General features: G+C 42.6%; 1 protein-coding gene across 5 annotated transcripts in view; it reads left to right on the forward strand.

Moving 5' to 3' along the window:
• Positions 1-23,562, forward strand: part of Ift80 (intraflagellar transport 80) — a 102,518-nt gene that overhangs the window by 31,275 nt on the left and 47,681 nt on the right. For all 5 annotated transcript variants that reach the window (XM_052180372.1, XM_052180371.1, XM_052180370.1 and 2 more), the window contains 3 exons: positions 5,646-5,755; positions 9,367-9,456; positions 10,580-10,717. In XM_052180372.1, the coding sequence (XP_052036332.1) occupies positions 5,646-5,755; positions 9,367-9,456; positions 10,580-10,717 (338 nt within the window). The remainder of the gene's footprint in view (positions 1-5,645; positions 5,756-9,366; positions 9,457-10,579; positions 10,718-23,562) is intronic.

Below are 23,562 nucleotides of genomic sequence, written 5' to 3' on the forward strand. Positions count from 1 at the left end.
CTGTCAGCAGCCATTGTTCATCTTGTAGCTCTTCATTTAGGGCTGGGGTGTGATGAAATTGTTCCTTATCCACATTGGCATGTGTATTATACAGGTGTAGACAACCATATTGTTAGACTTCGTGGGTACAATGGGTGCAGTCATGTCTAGAAGACAGTATCTTCCATCAGGTGTCCTGATCTTACTGTCTTTCTACCTTTTCTTCTCTAATTTCCTCTTGGATGTTGTCTTTTTTTTTTTTTTTTGGATTTGTTTTTTTTGAGACAGGGTTTCTCTGTATAGCCCTGACTGTCCTGGAACTCACTCTGTAGACCAGGCTGGCCTCGAACTCAGAAATCCGCCTGCCTCTGCCTCCCAGAGTGCTGGGATTACAGGCATGCGCCACCACCGCCTGGCTGTCTTTTTTTTTTTAAATTAGATATTTTCTTTATTTACATTTCAGATGTAAATCCTTTCCTGGTTTTCCCTCCGACAACCCCCTATCTCATCTCCCCTTCCCCTGCTTCTATGAGTGTGTTCCCCCATTTACCCACCTACTCCTGCTTCCCTGTCCTGGCATTCCCCTACACTAAGGCATCGAGCCTTCTCAGGACCAAGGCCTCCTCTCCCATTAATGTCTGACAAGGCCATCCTCTGCTACATATATACTTGGAGCCGTGGGTCCCTCCATGTGAGTCTTTGGTTGGTAGTTTAGTCCCTGGGAGCTCTGGGGTGGGGGTGGGGGAGTCTGGTTGATATTATTGTTCTTCCTGTGAGGTTGCAAACTCCTTCAGCTCCTCCAGTCCTTCTCCTAACTCCTCCATTGGGGACCCCTTGCTCAGTCCAATGGTTGGCTGCGAGAATCCGCCTCTGTATTTGTCAGGCTCTGGCAGAGCCTCTCAGGAGACAGCTATATCAGGCTCCTGTTAGCAAGTACTTGGCATCCACAATAGTGTCTAGGTTTGGTAACTGTGTATGGGACAGATCCCCAGGTCAGGCAGTCCCTGGATGGTCTTTCGTTCAGTCTCTGCTCCACACTTTGTCTCTGTATCTCGTCCTGTGGCTGCTGTCTTAGTTGGGGTTACTATTGCTGTGATGAAACACCACAACCAAAAAAAGCAAGAGGAGGAGTTTATTTGGCTTACATTTCCACAGCACTGTTCATCATCAAAGGAGGTCAGGACAGGGACTTGAACAGCATAGGAATCTGGGGGCAGGAGTTGATGCAGAGGCCATGGAGAGATGCCACTTTACTGGTTTGCTCCCCTTGGGTTTCTGAGCCTGCTTTCTAACAGAAGTCCGTATTACCAGTCCAGGGATGGCACCACGCAAAGCAGGCTGGGACCTTCCGTTTAAGTCACTAATTAAGAAAATATCTTATAAGCTACATACAGCCCATATTTTCTTGACTGAGGCTCCCTTCTTTCTGATAACTCTAGCTTGTGTCAAGTTGGCATAAAGCTAGGCAGGACAGGCATAGCATGGAGACTGTGCCGTAGATGTGCCAGCTGGGGCCTGGCACCCCATGCCTCTTTATTCTCTGCATTTTGACCATCTGTGGCTCTCTGAAGCAGCTTTATCTGCTGCACAAAGGAGCTCCTTTGATGAGGGCGAGCGCTGCATGGCTGCTGTGGTGAACTGACCGCCATCTAACCAACTCCTAAGTCCCTGGTTCTTGCAAGGTTCCCCTCCCAGTCTTTACCAAGAAGGACATTTGGAGTTGCTGAAGTTTGGGTTTACATCCTTTAGGGAGTTTTGTTAGAGCTGAAGGTTGCATTTGAAGGTGGTATTGTTTCGTTTTGCTTTTTGAGGTGGGGTTCTCACACATACTGGATGCTGTTGACGAACTAGGATGATTAGAGACTTTATAACATTAAATGTAAACTGTGGAACCACCCTGAAGAGCTTGTTTGGTGAGGTGTAAACTTTCTAGCCTCCACAAGCCACTGACCCACACTTGCTTATGCAAGAACTTATTTGGGGAAAATGGACCAAATAAATGGCAATTTGTTTTGGCGAAACACTTTCTGTTGACTGCGGCATGTTGAATTTTCTCTCCAAATCAGTAATCACATCTCACTGATGCCCATGGTTAGGCTGGAACCCTTGCTCGTCCCCGGAATAACATGGCACAGGGCAGACATACCCTGTCTGCCCTCCTTCCCCTACCTCTGCCCGCACAGAAGAAATACCCATCCCCCTATCCCCACCCCCGCTTGGAAAAAACTACAGGCAAACACTACTCCCTGTCTCTGAGTATCTGGCAACCCACCCAAGAGTGTCCGCCCAGGGGCTCAGGCTTTGACCAGGTGTGGGTACAATCCCAGCTCCTAGTGGGCACATCGTCATTCCTCCACCGAGCTCTATAAAACCGCAGCACGTCAGCCTGGATGTGTGACGTCACTGACCTCCACCGTGAGGTCAGTGAACCCACCCAAGAGCTGCCTCCTACTAACCCTGCCTTTATCTACTTTCAGTCTGGTCTAATCTGGCCTATAACTGCATCATCAAGGGAGAGAAAATACCTACCACCTATGAATCAGCAAATTCAGATTTTATTTTCCTGGGAAATTAAATTTCTTGAACATTCATTTCTTCTTCTTCTTCTTCTTCTTCTTCTTCTTCTTCTTCTTCTTCTTCTTCTTCTTCTTCTTCTTCTTCTTCTTCTTCTTTTCTTGAACATTCATTTCTTCTTCTTCTTCTTCTTCCTCCTCCTCCTCTTCCACCTCCTCCTCTTCTTCCTCCTCCTCCTCCTCTTCCTCCTCCTCCTTCTTCTTCTTCTTCTTCTTCTTCTTCTTTTTTTTTTTAGTTTTTTTTTTAGTTTTTTTGGATTTGGTTTTTTCGAGACAGGGTTTCTCTGTATAGCCCTGGCTGTCCTGGAACTCACTCTGTAGACCAGGCTGGCCTCAAACTCAAATCTGCCTGCCTCTGCCTCCCAGAGTGCTGGGATTACAGGCGTGTGCCACCACCGCCTGGCTTCATTCATTTTTTCATAGGAGCCAATTACTGTAACAGTCTGATTCTAGACAGTTTTCAGAGGCTTGGTTTTATAATTAAAAATGGATTATATAACTGTAATTTTTCTAATGACTAGGTACCTAGGCTAAAGTAAGGGGATTACAGTTTATTTATTAGTAGATAACCAAGGGTCACTTTATCTATCTATCTATATCTATCTATCTATCTATCCATCCATCCATCTATCTATCATCTATCTATCTATCTTTCTATCTATCTATCTATCTATCTATCTATCTATCTATCTATCTGATAAATCCTTGGTATATATCCTAGATTAGCTTATCACTGTGTGGTTTAGCATAGCCTCCAATTCGCAGTCTTTCTCTCTCGGCCTTGTGAGTGCTACAATTATAGGCATGTACCACTTACTTGGTTATTATACTTATTTCTTAAAATGAAGGCCACATAAATCACAGTTTCTAGAAGATAGTAGGAACCCCGGGGAGTTATCAAGTTAAGAAATTCTGTCCTTGCCAAGCATGGTGGTGCATGCGCACCTCTAATCTTGGCACTTGAGATATAGATGTGGGAGGATCAGGAGTTCAAGGCCAGCCTGACTGTAGCACAAGATCCTGTGCCAAGAAAAAAGTGGGGTAGCTGGAAAGATAGCTCTTTCTGAGCACCCAGTTTCTATTCCCAGCATCCACAGGGTGGCTCACAACTCTCTTACTTCCAGGCCCCAGGAACCTGACACCTCGTCTGGCCTCTATGGATACCAGGCATACATGTAGTACACAGACATACATAATACATGTATGCAATATACTTACACACATAAAACAAAAATAAATAAATTTATTTTTTGCAAGGAATGATGGAAAGAAACAAAGTACTGTCCATAAATGTAACTGAATTTAAAGAATACTATGTAAATTCTTGTCAGAAACGAGCATCCTTATTATATTTTAATGTAATTTGTGATAGATGTATTTGGCTGTGTCAGAACATTTGTCATGAACAAGGGAGGAAGGCTTTCTTGAGTTTCAGGGGATGAAGTCCATCACGATGACATCAGTGACATGGAGAAGCAGAACAGTTCACACCATGGCAAGCCAAGGAATAGAGAGAGATGGGGCCCGGGGGCTCGGACTAATCGACTTCCTGTGGCTAGGCCTGCCTCCTCTAGCGTTCAGAGTCTCCTGTAATAGTGCTGCGAGCTGAGGTCAAGCCTTCCACAGTGAGCACTTCACGTTCAGCCTGTACATATACATGTACTTTCCTACTTGCAGGGTCATTGCCATCCTGGCTATAGGCACCACACCTGACAGACTGCGGAACCCGTCCTCCTCTGAGAGTCTTTAATGTAAAAAGTCATAGGATTGAGGACGGGGAGATGGCTCCTTTGCAAAGTGCTTGTCACACAAGGGGAAGACCTGAATTCTCATCCTTAGCATCCACACAGAAAAGCTGGGGTGGTGGGTCACACCTGGCACCCCATCACTGGGGAGGCAGAGACAGGAGGGTCTATGGGAGTTTCTGGCCAGCCAATCTAGCCTAACTGCGGAGCTCCATGATCAGTGAGAGACTGTGTCTTAGTTTTGGAAAACCCAGTAGAGGGTGATAGTAATAGACACTCGGTATATCTCATGTAAGACTATACCAGCCTGGTGTGGGTGTATGCTTTTAATCCCAGCACTAGGGAGGCAGAGCACCAGGTGGGTCTCTTGAGTTGGAGGGCAGCCTGGTCTACATAGTGAGCTCTAGGACAGCCAGGACAACATAGAGAAACCCTAAAGGCGGGCTGGTGAGATGTCTCAGTGGTTAAGAGCACTGATTGTTCTGATGGTCCTGAGTTCAAATCCCAGCAGCCACATGGCGACTCACAACCATCTGTAATGAGATATGAAGCCCTCTTCTGGTGTGTCTGAAGACAGTGACAGTGTTCTTACAAATAATAAATAAAAAAATCTTTTTTTTTTTTTTAAAAAAGAAAGAAACCCTAAAAGCCTATGTGTGTCTGTGTCTATGTCTGTGTGTGTGTGTGTCTGTGTGTGTCTGCGTGTGTGTGTGGGGGCTTAAATTTATACAGTTTAGCTCAACAGAATAGCTCCTTTGGCTATTTATGGAAAGTGAAGAACCATGAATTGTTAAAAAACCTTTTATCTTAGTTTATGAATTTTAATAGCATAGAATCTGGAATATCTGAAAATGGCTATAGTTTCTTAGCTAGATTCAAATCAGTTGAAAAGATATGTTTTTGATAAGGTGGGGCACAGCTGTAATCCCAGTGAGAAGTTAGTTAGGCTAGTTTGGGTTACACAGCAGGATCCTTTCTCAAACAAAAACAAAACAACAAAGTAAGACATAGAAACAAAAAATACAGTGTGCCAGTGGCTCACAGTAGATCTTTAATGTTTTTATTTTGAAATTATTAGTTTGTGTTTATGTCTCCGACTGTTCTATGATATGACTGGACCACTGATTAAAGAGAGAGTGAAAATAACACAGACATGATTTATTCATCATGGGGTCTCCCTGTGTCACTCAGACTAACCTAGAATTTACGATTATCCTGCCTCAGTCTCCCTAGCGTTTGTACTGCTGGCCTTGTGCCAGCTTGCCAAGATTTTGATTCTCTTAACATTACTTTCTTTTAGAGACATGAAAATGTAAGTTTATCATTTTCCTTTTTTTCCTCCCCACAGGAATACCAGTGTATTCGGTAGCCTGGGGCCCTGACTCAGAAAAGGTTCTTTATACAGCAGGCAAACAACTCATCATTAAACCTCTTCAACCAAATGCTAAAGTTTTACAGGTACCTGTCAGGCCTTTGTAAGCAGTTATCTGCTCGTTGTCACTGCTAAGCTGGGTGTTCCTGCAGTTCCCTGTCTGCGGGTTAGTCTCCTTATGTATGTGGGCAGCGTGGAGTTTGCAGGCTCCTCAGACTGTATTATAGGCACTGGAATGCCTTCCTCTTTCTGTTTCCCAGAGGCTCACGTTGGTCTGGTCAGTCACACTAGTGTTTTGAGTTCCCGAGTTGTGATGTGATTCAGCACAATTGAGCAGCCCTCAGTTTACAGAGTCAGTCTCATGCGTGGGTTTGAGATGAAACAAAGCTAAATGAAAGTCTTAAGAGTGCTGATTTGTTTTTAATCATCTGTTCGCACAGTGTGTTTTCTCAAAGGGCATTGGTTTCTTTCTTTCAGAATGGTGGAGGGGTCACTATTACACTTAGAACCAATTATGTGCATATAACTTGATGGATAATATGGAGAGCATTTGGCTTAAGGGTGTATGATGAACTGACATTTGCTCGTGTGCCATTCAGAAGAAGGAATCGTTATTAGGACAGATATTATAACGAATAGATGGGGAGGTGATCCTAAACTCAGGGAGTAGAAAAAAATTGGTTATTCAAAACTGTGTGAGACAGGGGTAAACAGAACCACACCAAAGCCAAGAAACAGCAATGACTGTTAGGGAAGGACAGGCTGTTAATTCTAGCACCAAAAGACAGAAGTATCTCTCTCACATTTTGATAATGACTGGAATCTGGCTTGTGTTTGTCTTAGTTACTTTTCTGGGGCTGTGATAGTATACTATATCCAAGGCAAATTTAGTGTTTACTGCTCCAGTCGCCAATGTGGACCTAGGCCTCTCAGGGCCTAAAAACGAGGTGGACTAAAGTCTCATGCAATAGCCAACTCTGTTCAGAGCGTCAGGCAATTTATACTCTGAGGGATAAGAGACACACAAGGGAAGTGTACAGTCACAAGTGTACAGTCACAAGTGTACAGTCACAAGAAGAAGCCGCACATGGCAAGAATGGGGTTTTTCATAGAGGTGTATGAATAACGACAGCTGAAGTAAACTCAGTCCTATCTGACACACCTGGGAGGATCATGAAAATACTTCCCAGGAACAGTTCTGTGTCTTGAACAAACTGAGGTCAGAAGACTCTTGTCTTGTTTTCTTGGAGTTTCTCACAAACACTTAGGACTCTCCCATGGCTGCGCTCTTGGACTGTGCTCCCACATTATAAGGTGTATTTGAGGCTTACCGTTTCAGAGGGTTAGAGTCCATGTCTGTCATGGTGCGAGCATGGCAGCAAGCAGACAGGCACGGCTCTGGAACAGTAGCTGGGAGCTCATGTCTCTGCAAGGAGGAGGCAGAGAAAAAGACACTGGGAATGTTGCAAGTCTTTTGAAGCCACAAAGCCTTACTTCAGTGACACCTCCTAATCCTTCCCAGACAGTTCCACCAATTAGAGAGCATGTATTCAAACTTAGGGGCCTATGGGGGTCATTCTCATTCAAACTGCCACGTTCCACTCACTGGGCCCCATAGGCTCATGATCATATCATAATACATTCAGTTCAATTTAATAGTCACAGTGTTTCACAGTCTCAGCACAGTTTAAAAAGTTCAAAGTACAAAGTCTCTTCTGAGATTTAAGGCAATCTTTTAAGTATAACTCCTTGTAAAATCAAAAAGCAAATTACATACTTCTAACAAACAGTGACACATAGAAGTGACATTATATACTTCTAATATACATTACCATTCTAAAAGTCGTCAGAGGCTGCGATGGTCCAGTCCTTCCAGCTGTGCTTGCGGCAGCACAGTGTCCCTCTTGGGCTGACTCCAGCTCTTGTCTGCAGCTGTCCTTGGCAAATGTCTCATGGCTCTGGCATCTTCAGAGTCTTGGATTCTCCAAGCAAACCAGGCGTCACTTTCACAGCCTCTCGCAACAGCCTCTCAGGCCACTATACAGTTCCTGCCACATACCATAGGAAAAGATTCTACAACCCATGTATCTTTTATAACTAAAGTCAGAACCCTGTGGACAATTCTGCCAAGTTCTACTGCTCTTATTTTAACCACTACAGCTTTGGAGTGAGACTGGGTCTCTTCACTTGCTTACCTCTATGCGATGACAAAATGTTTGAATCTCTTTATCTCTCAGCCTTCTTGTCTACACACCTATTCACTAGGGCTGTTGTGAGGATTACTGTCTGGTGTGTAGTAAGCACTTGCTACAGAGTAGCTGTTACTGATGTTGTTATGTTATTATGAATTAGTGTACCTTCTTTCCCTTTTAATAAGCTAGAGAGTTCAGGGGGGAAAAGATGTAGGGGAGTGGGGTGGGCCGGAGCACTGGCTCAGCCGTTAAGAGCACTGACTGCCCTTCCGAGCACCAGATTCAGTTTCTGGCACCCACATGGCTCACAGCAGTTCTATGGGATTTGGTGCCCTTATCTGGCCTCCACATTTACTAGGCATACATGTGGTACCTAGACATACATGCAGAAAAACACGCACATAAAATACTAAAATAAAATAAAAGTTACATTTTAAAAAGATGTAAGGAATTTGGTGGTGGAGATTGACAGGTATAAGAGTGTTTTTAAGAAGCATTAGTTTGGAGACTAGAAAGCCTCCAGCACCTACACTGCAGCTAGCAACTGAGTATAGCTCTAGTTCCTGTGGATTTGATGCCCTCTTCTGGCCTCTGTGGGTACTACACACATGTAATATACATACATATAATAAACATACATGCAAGCCAATTGAGCACATTTTTTTTTAAAGCATCAGTTTCAGAAGTTGGACAGATGGAAATTTCAAGCAATAAACAGATCAAGGAAATATTGATGTTCTGTATTTCTGTATAGACTGTGCATGCTATCTCTGTGTCTATCATCTATCTATTCATCTGTCTATAATCTTTGTGTCTATCTACTAATTATTTATATCAGTTATTAAGAAAATTAATACTTTAATTTTATAGTGCTATATAATTAATAACCTAATTTTATAAAGCACAGGCATTTTTTTCAACTGAGGTTCCTTTTTCTTAGATGACTCTAGCTTCTGTTAAGCTGACAAAAAACTAACCAATACATGTGCAATAGAGTTAGCAAAAACAGGAATGTGAAATCTTTTCATTTATATATTTGGTTAATATTCATGTGCATTAAGACATCTGTAATTAGGAGATTTAAAGTCAGCTGATATTGTAGATTATGTAACATTTATTCCAGCTTTAATGTGAACACCAATCTTGAAACAATTTGGCAGCAAACAGTTCCCCACTGGAGTTCAGGCCGCTGAGGAAATTTATAGGATGTACGCTATAAAGTGGACGCCATGTTGCTAGGTGTTTTCCTTGATGTAAATTGCAATGAAGTAAAGGAGGGCTTGCACAGTGGCGGCGGAAGGAAGATAAGAATCCGTGAAAGGCTGTGATGGTATCATGTGAGTCCAGTAGTGTAGGCCAAGCTGAGCAATACAGTGAGACCCTCAGCTCTAAAAAAAAAAAAAAAAAAAAAAAAAAGAGGAAAAGGACCCAGAAAAAAGGATTTTTTAATAGAAAAATGTTTCACTTCTTAAGTTTTAAGTAATGTCTTTTCTCCCCCATCACAGTGGAAAGCCCATGATGGCATCATTTTAAAAGTCGACTGGAACTCAGTTAATGATCTTATTTTATCTGCTGGTGAAGACTGTAAATATAAGGTATGTGTCTTAGCTTCATTTCCTGTTGCTGTGATACAGAATCCTGACAGAAACAGCTGTAAGACAGACGTCGTCTATTTGCCTTGGAGTTGCAGGCTGCAGTCCATCATTGCAGGGCAGTCCGGGCGGAGACTGGAAGCAGCTAGTCACAGCTGCAGGCGAGGGCAGAGGGCTGAGGGCTTCTTTCCATGCTTACAGCCTAGGGAGTCGTGCTGCCCGGAAGGGCAGGTCCTCCTGCTTCCTTTGATGTAATCAAGACAGAGCCTCACAGACAGGTCGCCATGCCACCTTGCTAGACCATCCCACACTGAGACTCTCTTCCCGCATGTTGTGTCAAGTTGTCAAATAAAACTGACTGTCATGGTCCATAGTGTTTAGACTTACTATTGGCTTAAAAGAATGAAATTTGGGGAAACTGGCTTGCAATAGTGTATAAAACTCTTTCAGTTTTTTGCCTGTAATAATTGAACACATTGTAGTCCAGCTTTAAGTGCTAAAGGTCTCATAATAAAATTTTGATTTAATAAGCAGCAACATCTCAATTCAGCTCTTTGTGTATGTTTCCATTTAAATCACTTCATTTCTTTATTCACATATTTTTTTTTAAAACTAACTTCCTAACTTCCTAAATATTGGTCTACTTCAGAATAAAATAATTTGTGGATGCTAAAGCATCTCCCCTGTCTGCAGTACTGGGACATGGACATGCTGGGCAAAGGCTCCAAACTGAGCTCTGTCCCTGGCTCCAACAGAGACCTTACTGCCACTGTAGTTACAGGGGTTTTAGTTGAAATAAATTATTAAAGAAAGCCTATAGAAATTTCATTTGGCAAAAAGAAATTATAGAAAACACTAACCCTCACCAGATTTTACTACAAAATTTAAAGTACGTAAAATGGGCAGATTTAACCTTTAACCCAGGTTTAGTAATGTTCTGAAATTCTTTCTTTCTGAGGCATGAGCGTTTCCAGGAATATTGCTTTGTCCCCCTTGTGTGATGATAAAGTCTGGATGCTAATTATGTACGGTTATGACTTCTGAGTCTTCACTCGATATCTTATTGGAGGACAGACTTTTTGGTAGTAATGTGGTGATATAAACACTTACAACTTTGATTTTATAGGTTTGGGATAGTTATGGCCGCGTGCTGTATGGCTCCCAGCCCCATGAGCACCCGATCACCTCAGTGGCCTGGGCTCCAGATGGGGAGTTATTTGCTGTTGGATCGTTTCACACTTTACGCTTGTGTGATAAAACTGGGGTAAGTTCAGTCACAGCATGCTGCCACACGTGGTGATATGCCACACAGCTCTCTAGCGAGCACTTTGAAATGTTCTCATTGAAAACATTTGACGGAACCTCTCTGATTTATCAGTTTCTAATTTATGAGATGAAGCGGTTTACAGCTGAAGCATGGCTATATTCTCTATTATTTGCCTTTTTGGAAATATTTGTTTTGAGCATGAGTCTAAAGGATGACAAAACAGTTTAACTTTTTCAATTTATACCCACTTAGTATGGAGCACAGAACTTTAAATTTATTTTTGGTATCAATGTGTTTCATATAAAATTTTAGTCACATAGTTTTGTAAGGAATTAATAGTAAATTTAAAGGTTAATTTTAGTGTTAGTATTTGGAAAGCAGAGGTAGACAGATCTCTGTGAGTTCAAGGCTAGCTAGTCTACATAGCAAGTTCCAGACAAGCCAGGAACAGTGAGCCCCTATTTCAAATAATGAGCAAGCAAACCATTCTTTAAAAATCCCCAGAGGATATGTGCATCTTTCCTAAGGACTCAGGTATAGGGAGCTGGGAGGTGGCTGGTGTTAGGCCTAAGTTCTGGTTCTTCACATACCTGTAAAAGTCATCATGGTGGAACTTCTGCTCAGCACTGCTGGGTGGGTTCCTTGTGCCTCCTTACGTATGTGGTGTAGTTGAATAGATAAGCTTCAGGTTCAGAGAGAGTCAGGCTCAAAACATGGAGTGGAGAGAGAGATAGAGGAAGGGACTTAATGTCAGCTTCTGTCTTCCAAGTACATACACACATGTGTGCACACCTCCATGCACACACATGTGCTCACACTCGCACAGATGCCATACATACATACATACATACATACATACATACATACATATATACACAAACACTGAGAAAGTCAGCACACAAGTATTCGTGTTTAGATACAAGTACATACTATGTTTAGAGCAGAATTCAGTCCTGGAGAATGCCGAGGTCAGTAGCATTCACCCATTATTCTCCAAGAATGAATTTTGTATTAAAGTGTTCCAAAAGCAGAGCAGGACATGGCTGAAAGGGGGTGAGCTGTTGTGTGTGTTAGCTGTCTGTCACTGTAACGGAGTGGGTAAGGAAATCAGCGTGTAGAAGAAAAAATGTATTTTGACTCTTGAAGGTTCCAGCCCACGACCTTTGGGTACAGGGGAAGCACCATTAGGCAGCTGTGTGTGGCCGAGCAGGCCAGGAGGTGATGGAGGAAAAGCAGAGGCAGGGCCCTAATCCCTCTTAAGGGTGCCCCAAGTGCCCTGCATAAAGATAGGAGGTTTGTTAAGCTCTGTGAAGATGGGCGGAAGGCTAATTCTCCCTGTGGGACATTGATTGGAGAACTAAGGCTTGGCGAATAAGTAGTTCTCCAAGGAGACAAGGTTCAGGTAAGAGGAGCCTCTTGTGCTTCCAAGTGTGAAAGAGTACGGCAGTTTTTGTGCGGTCAGTAGGCCTTGCATAGGATTTTATCAGGTTGATATAGCAAAGATATTCACCAAATGTGCCTGTTATGGCTGTACGGAAGAGGATACTTTAGACCTTGAAGATGTAATGCTTTTCTGTGCAGTCCCTCAGAGATTGCTGCAGAGTGAGAAAGACAAGGCTGAGAACAGAGTGTTTTCCTCCTGCAGCCTGACAGCTCCATGTTGCCCTGGCTTACTGCAAGAGCATCTGCTCTGAGGTTTTTGAATGACTGGAGCAGTGAGGTTGGAAGGCCAGCATGGTGGTTAGTCTATATAGCATCATGGATGGAGATGGTGGTCAGTCTATACAGCATCATGGATGGAGATGGTGGTCAGTCTATACAGCATCATGGATGGAGATGGTGGTCATTCTATACAGCATCATGGATAGAGATGGTGGTTACTCTCTACAGCATTATGGATGGAGATGGTGGTTAGTCTATACAGCATCATGGATGGAGATGGTGGTCAGTCTATACAGCATCATGGATGGAGATGGTGGTTAGTCTATACAGCATCATGGATGGAGATGGTGGTCAGTCTATACAGCATCATGGATGGAGATGGTGGTCAGTCTATACAGCATCATGGATGGAGATGGTGGTTAGTCTATACAGCATCATGGATGGAGATGGTGGTTAGTCTATACAGCATCATGGATGGAGATGGTGGTTGGTCTATACAGCATCATGGATGGAGATGGTGGTTAGTCTATACAGCATCATGGATGGAGATGGTGGTTAGTCTATACAGCATCATGGATGGAGATGGTGGTTGGTCTATACAGCATCATGGATGGAGATGGTGGTCAGTCTATACAGCATCATGGATGGAGATGGTGGTTAGTCTATACAGCATCATGGATGGAGATGGTGGTTGGTCTATACAGCATCATGGATGGAAATGGTAGTTAGTCTATACAGCATCATGGATGGAGATGGTGGTTGGTCTATACAGCATCATGGATGGAAATGGTAGTTAGTCTATACAGCATCATGGATAGAGATGGTGGTTAGTCTATACAGCATCATGGATAGAGGGGAGTAACATGCTGGAATTCAGATCCTGAAAGTATTGCTTTGATAGCAAAGGAATGTGGGGCAAAGGCAAGCAAAGGCACAGGGTTATAGCACAGGGCAGCAATTTCAATTTTATTGTGTGGACAATGGTGAGCTACTGATGTTTAGAAGTGGCCTTTAAGAGACTGGACATTTTGAAAGAGCGTGTACTCTGAGGTCAGTGTGGGGACAGATTAGAAAGGAGATAGAACAGGAGCAGAGTGCGTAGACTGTCGGTTTGAAAACTGGGGTGGTGAGGAGAGCCGTAAAGGGGCAGGGTCCGGAAGACATCTATGCTGTTCGGGAAGAGGCATGAATTTCTTGAAGATAACCCCCTCATATGACATAAATTGAATATGATATAATATTGACATAATAATATGACTTTGTGTTATTTTGATTGATGTTTTGTTTAAATATTACAATAATCAAGTTACCTAAATTTAGCATGCATAAGCGTTACTTGGGTATTGCTAAAAGGTATCTTCTTGGGCTCTTTCTATTTTAAATTTTATTTTATCTTTTACATTTATTTATTTATATTTAGTTTTGATTTTTTGAGATGGGACTTCTTTGTGTAGCCTGGGTTGTCCTGGAACTAGCTTTGTAGACCAGGTTGGCATTTAACTCACAGAAATATACTTGCCTCGGTCTGCTGAGTTCTGGGATTAAAGGTGTGGACAACCATTTCCCAGTTATGAAATTTCTAAAAGAACATTTTTAAATGATTTATTTCTTACTTCACGAGCATTGGTATTTTGTCTGTGTGAGGGTGCTGGAAGTCCTGGAACTGGACCTTCAGACATCTGTGAGCTGTTGTGTAGGTGCTTGAAATTAAACCCAGGGCCTCTGGAAGAGTAACCAGCACTAGTAACTGCTTGAACCATCTCTCTAGCCCCTTAAGAAACATTTTCAAGTAGCTTACTGAGCCCAGTTTATCCCGTTCTTATACTCAGAGTTTGGGAGGCTGTTGTCTACAGCATGGTCAGCCTCTGGGGACTCCATACACAAAGAAAACTGACCCCCACCACCACAGAATGGCTCCTTAGCTAAGAGTGGGAGTCCCTAAGCCCTCCTCTGCAGGCTGGAATGTTGGTTGGCTTGCTCTTGTGCAGACCTTACGTAGATGGCCACATGACTTGTACCCGTGAATGCAGTAGTCCAGGGATGTCTAGAAGACACTGTTACACATTCCAGTCTTCCCCAACTTCTGGCTCTTACCATCTTTTTGTCACCCATTCCGCAATGGTCCTCAGCCGTTGGGGAAAGGAGTCACATAGCTGTCCCATCTAGCTGAGCACACCACAGACACTTGCCACATGGTAGCCAGATGTGAGTTTCAGCATTAACTGCCCAGAGAAGCTTCTCACGGGTCTCAGAGCTGCACTAAATAAGTCAGATGCTCTAAAGATGGGAAATTAGAGGGCAGTTTGATGTCTGTTTAGCAAAATAGTGTGAGTTCAGAACTGAGGGCGCTTTTGGGCCCTGTTTGTAAGGTGCTGATGTGAAATCTTACTCTTGAAAGTCATCTCTTAGGCTGAGACTCTTGTTCTGGTTGTTTTGTGTGGGGGTTTCTTGACGGTGTTCCCTGGTCTTAATACCTAGTTGTGAAGAATCCCCTTTCCCAGCTCCCACCTCTTCATAATGGAATTTCCTGTCAGAAGGAGGCTGAGAGCTGCTTTGTGGCTCTTAGTGCAAACCCGTGTGCGGCCAACAGGGCCACCCAGGGTAGTTATCACAGTGCTAATTGGGGAGTACTTGCTGTGTGATCCCTGGGGCGGGGGATATAAAACAAACATTTCCTCCCCCTAGATGACACCATAAACAGACCAAGGAAAGGATTCCACCCAGGTCTGTCCTGCTAAGTCACTGAGTTCCCTGGAGTCACTTGCGGGCGTGTGGCATGGGTGGCCCTCTGCTAGCCTGTCCTATGTCCATGCATTTGTTTCCCCTGTCCCAGCGTTTGTGGTGCTGGAACTTTGCTTGACAATCACTCTGCCAGCTCAACTCCATCCCCTGCCTCTGAAGGGCAGTTCATGTATTCCTCAGCCTAGGAACTCTGCCTATAGGAATTTACTTTGATGGGATACAGTGTAAGTATGCAAAGTTACAATGATGTTTGTATAACATTGTATATCTCAGGTCTTATCATAGTATTATTCTAGTAAAATGAGAAAGTAGGAAGCTGATTGGCAGTTGTTCTATTTTCCTAAAATGCGTTGCCCCTAAAATTTAAGAATGTGAAAGAAAGCTTATGCTTAATTAATCGAAAAAAATATTTATCATAAGCCAGCCTCCTTCTCTCCTTCCCTCCCTCCCTCCCTCCCTCCCTCCCTCCCTCCCTCCCTCCTTCCCTCCCTTCCTCCTTCCCCCCTTCCCTCCCTCCCTCTTTCCCTCCCTCCTCTCCTTCCTCCCTCTCTCCCTCCCTCCCTCCCTCCTTCCCTTCTTACCTCCCTCCTTCCTTCCGTCCCTCCTTCCCTTTTTCCCTCATTCCTTCCCTCCCTCCTTCCCTTTTCCCCTCCCTCCTTCCCTCCCTCTCTCCATCCCTCCCTCCTTCCCTCCCTCTTTCCCTCCTTCCCTCCTTCCCTCCCTCCCTCTCTCCTTCCTTCTTTCCCTCCCTCCTCTCTTCCCTCCCTCCCCCCTCCTTCCCTTCTTACCTCCCTCCTTCCTTCCCTCCCTCCTTCCCTTTTTCCCTCCCTACCTCCTTCCCTCCCTCCCTCTCTCCATCCCTCCCTCCCTCCTTCTCTCCGTCCCTCCCTCCCTCCCTCCCTCCCTCCCTCCCTCCCTCCCTCCCTCCCTCCCTCATATGGCTCCTGGTAGCCAGCTGAGGTGAGGGTGGCAGATGAAGCAGGAGTAGACTGATCCAAACAAATGTGGAAGGAGGAGAGAGGCAGAGAGGAAGTACAGGGCGTTGGCGGGCCCTCGCTCTTACTGAGGACTCCACTGTAGACATACAAGCCAGTGCCAGACACACGCCAGGGGACCAGGAGAGACACTCAGCATCCGTCACTGGTGGCTTGTGGGCAAATCACAAACTGGAGAGGCCAAGTCAGAGTTTCTGATGATGTGGCCTGGAGCTGCAGGAGGGCCCCTGGCACGGCCAGCTGGCTGGAGGTTGGGAAGCTGCAGTTTTTCTGTTTGGCTGTGTCAGATCATTGGCTGACTGCTGAATAACACGGTGAAGTCTTCAGTTACCACCCAGGAGAGGAATAGTCTATGGGCTCACAGTCAAGAAGAGTCTCTAAATGGGAAGATGACTGCTGTTCCCGTCAGGAAGCTACACAGACTGAGACAAGAGGATGGTCTCCAGAGTTACTCAGATGCTGGAATTTCAGATATCCAGATTTTAAAAGAAAAGAAAAATTGAGTTTCCTAAATTAAAAGAAAAACAAAAAACAAACAAACAAACCAAAAAAAAAAACAAAACAAAACAAATCCCGACATAACGCATACTGAAAAGCAGAATACAATGGCCCATTCTTTTTTTCTTTTTTTTTAATTCGATATATTTTTTATTTACATTTCAAATGATTTCCCCTTTTCTAGCCCCCATTCCCCGAAAGACCCGTAAGCCCCCTTCTCTCCCCCTGTCCTCCCACCCACCCCTTCCCACTTCCCCATTCTGGTTTTGCCGAATACTGCTTCACTGAGTCCAGAACAAGGGGCCACTCCTCCTTTCTTCTTGTACCTCATTTGATGTGTGGATTATGTTTGGGGTATTCCAGTTTTCTAGGTTAATATCCACTTATTAGTGAGTGCATACCATGATTCACCTTTTGAGACTGGGTTACCTCACTTAGTATGATGTTCTCTAGCTCCATCCATTTGCCTAAGAATTTCATGAATTCATTGTTTCTAATGGCTGAATAGTACTCCATTGTGTAGATATACCACATTTTTTGCATCCACTCTTCTGTTGAGGGATACCTGGGTTCTTTCCAGCATCTGGCAATTATAAATAGGGCTGCTATGAACATAGTAGAGCATGTATCCTTATTACATGGTGGGGAATCCTCTGGGTATATGCCCAGGAGTGGTATAGCAGGATCTTCTGGAAGTGAGGTGCCCAGTTTTCGGAGGAACCGCCAGACTGATTTCCAGAGTGGTTGTACCAATTTGCAACCCCACCAGCAGTGGAGGAGTGTTCCTCTTTCTCCACACCCTCTCCAACACCTGCTGTCTCCTGAATTTTTAATCTTAGCCATTCTGACTGGTGTAAGATGAAATCTCAGGGTTGTTTTGATTTGCATTTCCTTAATGACTAATGAAGTTGAGCATTTTTTAAGATGCTTCTCCGCCATCCGAAGTTCTTCAGGTGAGAATTCTTTGTTTAACTCTGTACCCCATTTTTTAATAGGGTTGTTTGGTTTTCTGGAGTCTAACTTCTTGAGTTCTTTATATATATTGGATATTAGCCCTCTATCTGATGTAGGATTGGTGAAGATCTTTTCCCAATTTGTTGGTTGCCGATTTGTCCTCTTGATGGTGTCCTTTGCCTTACAGAAACTTTGTAATTTTATGAGGTCCCATTTGTCAATTCTTGATCTTAGAGCATATGCTATTGGTGTTCTGTTCAGAAACTTTCTCCCTGTACCAATGTCCTCAAGGGTCTTCCCAAGTTTCTTTTCTATTAGCTTCAGAGTGTCTGGCTTTATGTGGAGGTCCTTGATCCATTTGGATTTGAGCTTAGTACAAGGAGACAAGGATGGATCAATTCGCATTCTTCTGCATGCTGACCTCCAGTTGAACCAGCACCATTTGTTGAAAAGGCTATCTTTTTTCCATTGGATGTTTTCAGCCTCTTTGTCGAGGATCAAGTGGCCATAGGTGTGTGGGTTCATTTCTGGATCTTCAATCCTGTTCCATTGATCCTCCTGCCTGTCACTGTACCAATACCATGCAGTTTTTAACACTATTGCTCTGTAGTATTGCTTGAGGTCAGGGATACTGATTCCCCCAGACTTTCTTTTGTTGCTGAGAATAGTTTTAGCTATCCTGGGTTTTTTGTTATTCCAGATGAATTTGATAATTGCTCTTTCTAACTCTGTGAAGAATTGAGTTGGGATTTTGATGGGTATTGCATTGAATCTGTATAGTGCTTTTGGCAAAATGGCCATTTTAACTATATTGATTCTACCGATCCATGAGCATGGGAGGTTTTCCCATTTTTTGAGGTCTTCTTCCATTTCCTTCTTCAGAGTCTTGAAGTTCTTGTCGTACAGATCTTTCACATGTTTGGTAAGAGTCACCCCAAGATACTTTATAATGTTTGTGGCTATTGTGAAGGGGGTCATTTCCCTAATTTCTTTCTCAGCCTGCTTATCCTTTGAGTATAGGAAGGCCACTGATTTGCTTGAGTTGATTTTATAAGCTGCCACTTTGCTGAAGTTGTTTATCAGCTGTAGGAGTTCTCTAGTGGAGTTTTTTGGGTCACTTAGGTAGACTATCATGTCATCTGCAAATAATGATAGTTTGACTTCTTCCTTTCCAATTTGTATCCCTTTGACCTCCTTATGTTGTCGAATTACCCAAGCTAGTACCTCAAGTACAATATTGAAAAGATAAGGAGAAAGGGGACAGCCCTGTCTAGTCCCTGATTTTAGTGGGATTGCTTCAAGTTTCTCTCCATTTAGTTTGATGCTGGCTACCGGTTTGCTGTATATTGCTTTTGCTATATTTAGGTATGGGCCTTGAATTCCTGTTCTTTCCAAGACTTTAAGCATGAAAGGATGCTGAATTTTGTCAAATGCTTTTTCAGCATCCAATGAAATGACCATGTGGTTTTTTTCTTTGAGTTTGTTTATGTAGTGGATTGCATTGATGGATTTCCATATATTGAACCAACCCTGCATTCCCGGGATAAAGCCTACTTGATCATGGTGGATGATCGTTTTGATATATTCTTGGATTCGGTTGGCAAGAATTTTATTGAGTATTTTTACATCGATGTTCATAAGGGAAATTGGTCTGAAGTTCTCTTTCTTTGTTGGATCTTTGTGTGGTTTTGGTATCAGTGTAATTGTGGCTTCATAGAAGGAATTGGGTAGTGTTCCTTCTGTTTCTATTTTGTGGAATAGATTGAAGAGTATTGGTGTTAACTCTTCTTTGAAGGTCTGATAGAATTCTGCACTGAAACCATCTGGTCCTGTGCTTTTTTTGGTTGGAAGACTTTCTATGACTCCTTCTATTTCTTTAGGCGTTATGGGACTGTTTAGATGATCTATTTGGTCCTGATTTAATTTTGGTATTTGGTATCTGTCAAGGAAATTGTCCATTTCCTCCAGATTCTCCAGTTGTGTTGAGTACAGGCTATTGTAGTAGGATCTGATGATTTTTTGGATTTCCTCAGTTTCTGTTGTTATATCTCCCTTTTCATTTCTAAGTTTGTTAATTTGGATACTTTCTCTGTGCCCTTTGGTCAGTCTGGCTAAGGGTTTATCTATCTTGTTGATTTTCTCAAAGAACCAGCTCCTGGTTTTGTTGATTTCTTGTATGGTTCTCTTTGTTTCTACTTGATTGATTTCCGCCCTGAGTTTGATGATTTCCTGCCTTCTACTCCTCCTGGGTGAAATAGCTTCTTTTTGTTCCAGGGCTTTCAGGTGTGTCATTAAGCTGGTAATGTATGCTCTCTCCATTTTCTTTTTGGAACAATGGCCCATTCTTAAGGGGGAAAGGTGACAAAAACCATTCCCAAGATATCTAGCACTGAGCCTGTTAGACAAAGACCATGTGCTCAAAATAATTGAAGAAATGTCGATAAATCAATAGAAAAAAAATTGAGACGTTGAGACAGGGTCCATTATGTAGCTCTTGTTGACCAGGCTGGCCTCAAACTCAGAGATCTGCCTGCCTCTGCTCTCCATGTGCTTGGATTAAAGGCGTACACCCAACACCCAGCCAAAGAAGTTATCCTAAAAGAACCCAATTAGAGTTCTGAGGTTAAAAATCTGAGCAAGGGCTTAGAAGAAGTATAAAAACTCCCAGAACTCCAACATACTGTCTTTTCAGTAACAAGTTTTATGCATCTAAAATCGACAGGGCAATACATTTTTCACTACCCAGAAAATTTGAAAATGGCCTTCTTTGTAGCACACGGACAGAAGCATTAGCCACTACAGGTTTTTCCAAGTATAATTTGACACTTTTGACACAGCTGTTATACATTCAAGAAGGTGTAAAATGTTCACTGGGATGGCTATGCAGGAAGTGGGCCTTGTCACCCATCCTGACAACCTGACTCTGATACCCACATGGTATTTAGAAAGAACTGACTAAACTCTACTCGCTCACACGAGTGCGTGTGTGCACACCAAAATAAATAGAGAAATAAAAGAACAAAAAGTTAAGCTGCGAAAGAGGTAGCATTATCTTTAATTGTTTATGTGTATATGTGTATGTGTGTGTGTGTGTGTGGTGCCACATATATGTGGGGGGGGAGTTCCATATGTGTGTATGTGTGGGGAGGGGGCTGCAGAGGCCAAAAGACAGTTTTGAATCTCCTGGAGCAAGACAGTTGCAGGCAGTTGTGAACCCAAGTGTTTTTAACCATTGAAGTATTTCTTCAGTATGAGATAGCATTATTTTAAGTTAAATGATCAAGAAATGCTAAAATAGATATTCCAGGAAAACATTACTGGATGATCAGTAGAAAAAATCATGATGTAAGCAAATTGCCTGTGGAATAAAATTTAAATTTATAGTTCTGTATTTTCCTAGGTTCTATAATAAACTTCATTTTTATCTTTGTTATCTAAAAATATGACTCAACGTAACATAGGCATTTTAAGTAAACATTCAGAATGTGTTAATGACTTACACTAGTTATTAGACAAAATAGGATTTAAGGAGAAAAATCTGGAGATGCAAGGTACTTTTGCCTAAATTAACTAGCAATATAGCTCCTATGTTTCAGTAGGGGGCGCTATTGATTGTGTAGAAGATAACTTTTTTTGTAATTCTCATTTTATCTGAACATTCAGACTTTTTTTTCAGTTCAGTCGCTCATTCATTCAATTAAAATAAATAATTCATTACCTGCAGGAACTTTCTTAGAGCCTTATGTAACTTTTCACTGTTAATGATGTAGGTAAAGTGCCATTGTCTCACGTTAAGAGGTAATATCTGATACTATTCCTAAGCACCAGTCTTCCATAGAGTGTAGGAACTGCTTTTGTCTCCTTATCGTAAGCCAGATTTAAGTGTATGTAATTTTATGAGTTGAAAATTTTAAATTAGGCCAAACAAAGATTGTGCTTTTGGGGATCCTTGCAGTATAATATATAGATGTGTACAGGAGTTGTTGTAAGAAAAGATGCTGTTCTTAAGACTTAAGTCATTGTCTTGTATTTATGTATATATTTCTCTGTTGGGAAATAACTTTCATAACCAATTTCAGAGAATGTAAGAAAATAACTCTTGTCCTTTTCTTCCATACCATTTAAATTTTTTTATTCTCTGTGTATGGATGTTTCGCTTACATGTATTATGTCTGTGCTCCACATGCATACATGGTACCCTTGGAGACCCTATGAGCACATTGGATCCTGTGGAACTGAATTCACAGAGGATTGTGAGCTGTCACGTGGGTGCTGGGAATCACACTGTCCTCTGGAGGAGCAGGCAGTGTCTTTAACCACTGAGCCATCTCCCCAGCCCGACAGTTAACGCTTTACAGAGGCATTCTCAGCTACTTTTAAAAAATATTGTGCTGTTCTGCATGGCCTCTTATTGTAATGAAACTTAAACTATTTACTGCATTTTGCTTAATGTGGGAGCAGCTTTAGTGTATTTCTAGAGTTCTGGGATCAAAGCTCCAGAGGTGTGCTACAGAATGAAGTCTCCTTCTGGGCCTTTATAGTCCCTATGAACCAAATAAGGGCCCAGGGCTACATGATCACCTCTTCTGTTAGCTCCACCATCATCTCCTCCCTGCCACTGGGCGTGTCACTTCCTTCTTCTCAGTGCTAATTGTTTGGTCCATTGCTTTTTACTACAAGAAGTAAAACTGCTCAGGGCGCACCAAATGTGGGGGAATCTTGACCTGTGCTGAGTACTGTGGCTGACCTGTGACTTTAGATTTCCACCACAGTTTATGGTGGTTGTTTGCAAAGAGATAAGGATACAGAAGAATCTTTTAGAGGCCCAGGGAAAATGGTACATAGGCCTTAGGAACCAAGAAGTAGATTGCTTAGAAAACCAAAAGTGGGGCTAGAGAGATGATGGCTCAGCGGTTAAGAGCCTGACTGCTCTTCCAGAGGTCCTGAGTTCAATTCCCAGCAACCACATTGCGGCTCACAACCATCTGTAATGAGATCTGACACCCTCTTCTGGTATGTCTGAAGACAGCAATAGTGTACTCATACATAAAATAAATAAATAAAGCTTTAAATAAAAGAAAGAAAACACATCCCTGTGTGTTTTTTTTTGTTTTTTGCTTCTGTGTGCATATCCAGGGTCTTTTTTTTTTGAGGAGTCTGTCTTTCCCAGCTAAGTGACTTGTGCCCCCCTCCCACAATGTACATGCTGGAGAGTGACTTAAAGTGAACACTCCTTATATTGAAGAGTGTAGACTATATCAAAAATCCATGTCCCACATTTGCATGTTGGTACCAGGGGAGAGATGGATCGTCTTGTCTGGTCTAATCATATGTTTTGGGCATACTGGAGGAGATGATATGAGCATAGCTGGCAGGACTCAACTATAGTAGCCACACGAGCTGTTGGCAAGAGCAAAGTCTTAGTAATGGAGAAGGGTGGGTGGGGCAGGTTTTTTTTTTTTTTTTTTGTCTGAGACCATTTCAGATTTACCAGAAGTTTTTAGTTTAATCCTCTGAAAAATTTCCTATTTATGTTAGTGAATTTCTGACTTTATAATGAAAGACAAAGAGGAATTTATAGTTACATTTTCATGTTTGATATAGAACCAACTTTGTTAGAAACCATAAAATATAAACCACAAAGCAAAAGATTCTTTTCTGCTGTCTAGAATTGAGAGGCTCAAAAAATTGTTCAAAATTAGATTTCTATTACAGAATTTAGTTTCATTATTTTTAAAACCATCACTTGGAGCCCAGAACTGTTCTTCTAGAGGACAGCACCCACGTGGTGGCTCACAGCCATCTGCAGCTCTGGTCCCAGGGGATCTGATGCCCTCTTCTGGCTTTTGCCAGGACGCTTGGTGTGTTGAGCATACACATGGTGTCCATATGTGTTTGCAGGCACAGCACTCATACATATACAATGCATTCTTAAATACATAAACAAAATTAGCACAGCATGTAGAGGGCATTGTAGAAATAGTTCGTTTT

The sequence above is a fragment of the Apodemus sylvaticus genome, chromosome 4, assembly GCF_947179515.1.
Source record: "Apodemus sylvaticus chromosome 4, mApoSyl1.1, whole genome shotgun sequence".
Taxonomy (NCBI): domain Eukaryota; kingdom Metazoa; phylum Chordata; class Mammalia; order Rodentia; family Muridae; genus Apodemus; species Apodemus sylvaticus.